Source organism: Ranitomeya variabilis, chromosome 6 (genome assembly GCF_051348905.1).
Source record: "Ranitomeya variabilis isolate aRanVar5 chromosome 6, aRanVar5.hap1, whole genome shotgun sequence".
In the NCBI taxonomy this organism is placed as follows: Eukaryota; Metazoa; Chordata; class Amphibia; order Anura; family Dendrobatidae; genus Ranitomeya; species Ranitomeya variabilis.
Window position 1 is genome coordinate 381,870,701 of NC_135237.1, and position 6,092 is coordinate 381,876,792.

A 6,092-nucleotide genomic window follows, 5' to 3' on the forward strand; every position below is an offset into this window, starting at 1 on the left:
ACACAGCATATTTGCTGCGTATTTTTACGCGCGCGTATTTTGCTGCTGCTTTACCTGCGTTTTTTTACGCAGGCAAAAAACGCAGCTGCTTTCACACACTGCGTTTTTTGCTGCGTTTTTTGCAGCTGCGTTTTTTTCAGCATTGTGTACTGAAAATAAAGTTTGTTTGAAAAACAAAAAAAGGGGAAAAAAAAAAGAGTAATTGAGGTCATTTCCTGTCTTTATGACTCAGAATACAATACATACTGGAGTTAACATCATGTCGATTCTGCCAGCTGCAATGGCCTTGAGCCAAAGACGCCTCAGCAAGCGGAACAGACATCAGCTGGGGATCATTATGATTGCTGAAGTCCTTCGCCGCAGACTGGTAGGTACCATGGATGTGACTACTAGCTGTTTCCGTGCGGTGTGTCTCGTCTCTGCCTCCCCCAGTGCATGTTTGAAAAGTATTCACCTCAGTTGTTTAATCACTATAAAGCGCCCGTCAGATGCCCGGCAGACCTTACTCCTTTCTTCTACATGTCAGCTGGTCGTCCATGCAACTCAGGTGTTAGTGTGAGGGAAACCTTCGCTAACTATTTTCAGAGTCCCGAAGGTGCCGTGCCCTGGCAATACTTCTGTGTTGGTGTTGAGCAGCTGGACCCGCAGAGAGCCCAAGGAGAAAGTCCCACACCAACTTCATAGGAATTCAAGTCCCAGCAGCGATGAACATGTTGGCGCCATTTTTTGCCATGGTCGATACATCATAGTTAAAAGTTCAAATATTTATTTGTAGTAACTGTCAAAATTGAAAAACTTTTCTAATAAAATTGAGAATAGAATGATTTGTTGTTTTTTTTGTTATTAACAAAATTCCACACGGAAACACTGTAAACATCCCCAAAATGGGATTATAAACCTGTGGATGTCCAAGTCCACTCATTAATTGCCGCCAGGAGGGCATGCTTCCAGCTTTCATTAGTATTGCGCAAGGCCCTTTCCTTGTCACCACTGACGGTGAGTCATTCGGCACTTGCGCAACACTAATCAGAGCTGGAAACATGCCCTCTTGGCGGAAACTGAGGAGTGGACTTGGACATCATGGCGTTTTAAACATGAAAAGCAACATTATGCCTACTGGTCCTCATATAGGCTTTGTGAATATGAGTAGTAGCTCCAGTCTGGATGGTGTTCTTCAGACTGGGCTACTACTCTGGATGTTGGTGCACCTGCAGCAGCACTTGGAGCAGATGGCAGAGGTCTATTGAATGCTGCTGCAGGTGCAAGAGGAGTCGGCGTCGGTGGATGCCAGATGTGGTTTAGTGAACAAACCATTTCTTCAAAGGTTGGATTTATATGCGGATACTTCTTAAAACATGTCACCGCCATTGAAAGATACGTCATGCAGGAGTCCTGGACCTCGGGGGACAGAGTACGCATTCTGGAAGCTAGAGCGGTTCCATATGCTGAGAATTGATCCTCTTCAGGTTGGCGATCAATTAGAGAAATTGCCCTTGCCAAGGCAGCCGTCTCCTCATCCTCCTTTGAAGAGCCTCTTTTCCTCTTCCTCTGTGTTGAGGCTGGAGGTGGAGGTGGTGTTGGTGGCGGTGGTGGCGGCGATGCCAATGAACTAGTCTTGGAGAGGGGCATATCATCATTTTGGGTAGAAGGGTCAGGCCTTGGCTCATTTGGAAGAGAGCTGGTAGCAGGCTGTGAAGCATGTTCATACACTGGAGTTGTTGCTGTGGCCGGGATTTCGGTCATCGGCTGGACATTGCCTATGGTTCTGTAAAGAGAAACATCAAAACAATAGTTTTAATACATTTTATTTTCTATTCAAAATTAAAAACGTTACTGATACTTACGGTCGGTAATGTAGACTGCCGTATAAAAATTGGAGTTCCTGTTCAAAACGCCCTTGAGAAGCAGGTGCCGCAGAGCCACTTGGTGCTTCTGACCGTGACCGTATAAATCTGTCCCTCACCGACCTCCAGCGGGTTTTCAAGGCTGAATCTAAAAAGTGAAAAATTGAACCTATTAATATACTATTCAACTAGATACAGTCAAGAAATTCAAAAAGACTCCTCCAAAATGGAAAATATTTACCAATTTCTGTTTGCCGCTCCTTTGTGTATGACTCGTACAGGGGATAGAGGGTGACACAGACCTTGTGCCAGGAAGCAGTTTTTGTATATTTGTTGGAAAACTCCCGGCACCCCTTATCCCAAAGACATGAGAAGTTTTGAACCTAAAAAAGGTAAAACATTAACTACTATTAGTTATACACACAAAATTTGACAAACTTGATAGAGGCAGAAAAAGTAACACAGGCTGCTGAGGAATGACAACCCCAACTGCTTGTTATTACCTTCACACGCATACGGGACACACACGCACAGGGGACACACACGCACAGGGGACAGAAAATCCGGTGAAGAGCGTTTTTTTTAATAAATATTTTGCTAGGTTTAAAACTAAATTGGAAATAAATAGGGATTCAACGCTTACGCCTTTTTATTACAAAAAAAACACCCAAAAAAACAAACAAATGGGCCTTCCCTGCAAGACTGTGGATTCCCCGCTTTCACTGTGTAATGAATACGAAAACAAAAATATTCAGAAAAGGGGGTATCCATGCAGGAGGTGGATTCCCTTCTTTCACAATTCAATTAAATTTTTTTTTTTTTTTTAAAGAACGGGGGTTTCCATGCAGGATGGGGTATTCCCCGCTTTCACAATTTTATAAAAACCGCCAAAAATTTTTTAGATAAAAGGGGGTTTTCACAAAGGAACCCACTTTTGTTTTTAAATTTAATAAAAAAAACCCACAAATTTGGTTCCCCCATCCTGCAAGGGAACTCCATTGCCTTTTTTTAAGTGATAAATAACACAAAAAAAGCGTGGTCTGTCATGTTCAACAAGTATACATACATGTATGTATGTATGTATGCATGTGTCCCCTGGCTCAGTATGCTAGTACACCTTTTAAAGGGAACCTGTCAGGCAAATCTACCCCCCTAACGTAACACTACCTGTATGTATGTTACTTATATCACTATATATGTATATATACAGTTAAACCTCGGTCTACGAGCATAATCCATTCCAGGACCATGCTCTTAGACCGAAATGCTCGGTTATCAAGTCAATGATTTCCATAGGAAATCATTGAATGGCAGACGATTGGTTCCACAACCCATCTGGGGGCAGGGACACAGCCGGCTCTGCTACATCGGCTGTGTCCCTGCGCCCAGATGCTACATCGGGCACGCAATACTCACCTGTCTTCATCCAGTGGAGCACAGCGGGGTAAGTATCTCACCTGTCTTCCGTCTCACCCAGGTCCAGCGATGCCGATGTCTTTTCCGGAGCGCAGCGGTGAGTGCAATGAGCACTCGCGTGCGGGCAAGGACCTGCGGTGACGTCAGAGGACATGTGATTGGTCATCTGACCAGTTACATGTTCTGACGTCACCAGAGGTCCCTGCCCGCACGCGAGTGCTCATTATACTCACCGCTGCGCTCCAGGGAAGACATCGGCATCGGAACCGATCTCGCAACGTGTGACGTCCGCTTTAGGTTAATAGACGGGCCAGAACGCCCAGCAGTCTAGAAGCAGGTAAGTATGAAAATCATTTTAATAAACATACCAGGTCAGACAGGCAGGGATAGACTAGTGCACGCAGGGGGCAGGGACAGGTATAGTGTTAGGATAGGGGGGTAGATTTGCCTGACAGGTTCCCTTAAAAAAACAAAGAGCATGGGGTTCCTCGCCCAGCAGGGAACCCCATTTCATTTTCTTTTATTTAATTAATTTTAAAAAAAAACGGCATGGGCTCCGCCCTCCTTGCAGGGGAACCGCATGATTTCACTTTTTTTCATGTATATAAATAAATAAATGAAAAAAATAGCATAGGGTCCCCCGTCTTGCAGGGGAAACCCTTTGCTTCCACTTTTTTCATTTATTTAAATAAATAAATGAAAAAAAATGCGTGCGGTTCCCCTGCACGTTATGTCCGGATGGGGCTAGCGAAGCATCTGATGGCTACTATGGGCATCCTGAGGGGGGCCATGGATGTAGGACCCCCCCAGGCTACCAATAGCACCCAACAGGTGCCCCGGCCGCTTGCCACATCCCTTCCAGGTGCGCGTGCAAATGGCAGCACCCAGGTAATGGGGGTGGGGTTACTGACAGGTGATTGATTGACACCTGTCACTAACCCCAGGTTACTAGGGCAGGCGTCAGTCAGACGCCCCCCCTCGTAACCCTGTACGGTAAAAGTAAATAAAGACAGACACAGAAAAAATATTTTAATCAAAATAAACAGGCAAGAAGTCTTTATTTGATTCTAATTTAACTCCATCATAGTTACCTGCATCCGTAGCATCCCCGACTCTGCTTCATCAGTTCACGGGGCTGAGAAATCAAATTCATGACTTCTCAGCCCCGTGACAGACCTGGAATGAGCTTCCAGCGCCTGCGAACAGCTGACTATCAGCTGACCGGCAGGGACATCAGCTGGTTTGTCGGTATACCGATCAATCACATGAACGGCCGGGACATCACCTGATTGGTCCAATCAGCTGATGTCCCGGCCGTTCATGTGATTGATCGGTATATCGACAAACCAGCTGATGTCCCGGCCGGTCAGCGAGACAATCAGCTGATCTGCCAGACGCTGGAAGCCGCGGAGGGGACCGGACGCCTCATCCATCCATGGGATAGGTGAGCATCCATTTTTTTTGCTTTCTGTATGTAGTGCAGACATGCTGCCACTACATACAGTGCACGGGGGACACACACACACACACACATACATACACACGGGGGGCGGGGGCGGGGGGGACACGGCACACACACAGGGCGCACACGGCACACACAGTGGGGGGACACACGCACGGGGGGGCACACACACAGTGGGGACACACACGGCACACACACAGTGGGGGGGGCACACGCACAGGGGGGACACACACGGCACACACACAGTGGGGGGGACACACGCACAGGGGGGACACACACGGCACACGCACAGGGGGCACACACACGGGGGATACTTACCGTCTCGATCAGCAGCCCCACGTTTATGCTCATTCTGTTGAAGGACTCCATGCTGCTTCACTGGGGGGCGGGGGCTTCCCTCTTCCTGTCCGACGTCACGTCCGGTCCTGGGTGTCAACCCCTCCGTACAAAGACGCCGACACCCAGGACAAAGGCGCTGTGTGTGGACGGTAATATGGGGCCCTATGGGGATACGCAGACACGCCGCTGCGTAAAGAATTGACATGTCAATTCTTTTTACGCCGGCGTGTTTGCAGACAAAAGCGCCGCGTTTTTTTGCAGTGTGTCTGAACGGCAAAGTGAATTTCTCATTCACTTTGCCGGCAGACGAAAATGACATTGCGCATTTTTGAAAAGCGCCCGCAAAATAGCACTCAAAAATGCGCTATGTCTGAAAAGAGCCTTCAAATATCAGGGACCTGGAGCAGTTTGCCAAAGAAGAATGGTCTAAAATTCCAGCAGAGCATTGTAAGAAACTCATTGGCTGTTACCGGAAGCAGTTGGTCACAGTTATTTTGGCTAAAGGTTGTGCAACCAAGTATTAGGCTGAGGGTGCCAATACTTTTGTCTGGCCCATTTTTGGAGTTTTGTGTGAAATGATCAATGTTTTGCTTTTTGCTTCATTCTCTTTTGTGTTTTTTCATTTAAGACAAATTAAATGAAGATAATAATACCAAAGAATTTGTGTTTGCAATCATTTTCAGGAAGAAACTGAGTATTATCTGACAGAATTGCAGGGGTGTCAATACTTTCGGCAACAACTGTACTAACAAACTAACATACATACATACTAACAAACTAACATACATACATACTAACAAACTAACATACATACTAACAAACTAACATACATACATACATTCATACTAACAAACTAACATACATACATACTAACAAACTAACATATATACATACTAACAAACTAACATACTTACTAACAAATTAACATACATACATACTAACAAACTAACATACATATATACATACTAACAAACTACCATACATACTAACAAACTAACATACATACATACTAACAAACTAACATACATACA

General features: G+C 45.6%; 1 protein-coding gene across 1 annotated transcript; it reads right to left on the reverse strand.

Moving 5' to 3' along the window:
• Positions 1-842: 842 nt before the first annotated feature.
• On the reverse strand, positions 843-5,302 carry LOC143781188 (uncharacterized). The gene is made up of 4 exons (XM_077267675.1): positions 5,041-5,302; positions 2,086-2,227; positions 1,845-1,992; positions 843-1,765 (listed from the first exon to the last, which is right to left on the reverse strand). The coding sequence occupies exons 1-4, from the start codon at positions 5,089-5,091 to the stop codon at positions 1,114-1,116; spliced, it is 993 nt and encodes a 330-aa protein (XP_077123790.1). The 5' UTR covers positions 5,092-5,302; the 3' UTR covers positions 843-1,113.
• Between the last annotated feature and the right edge of the window lie 790 nt (positions 5,303-6,092).

Bases quoted from the DNA above. Each gene is read 5' to 3' on its own strand.
- LOC143781188 (XM_077267675.1), bottom strand. From the start codon at position 5,091: ATGGAGTCCTTCAACAGAATGAGCATAAACGTGGGGCTGCTGATCGAG. The intron at 2,228-5,040 runs GTAAGTATCCCC...TACCTTTTTTAG, and splicing joins TGGGGCTGCTGATCGAGACG to GTTCAAAACTTCTCATGTCT. The intron at 1,993-2,085 runs GTAAATATTTTC...TTCACTTTTTAG, and splicing joins GGAGCGGCAAACAGAAATTG to ATTCAGCCTTGAAAACCCGC.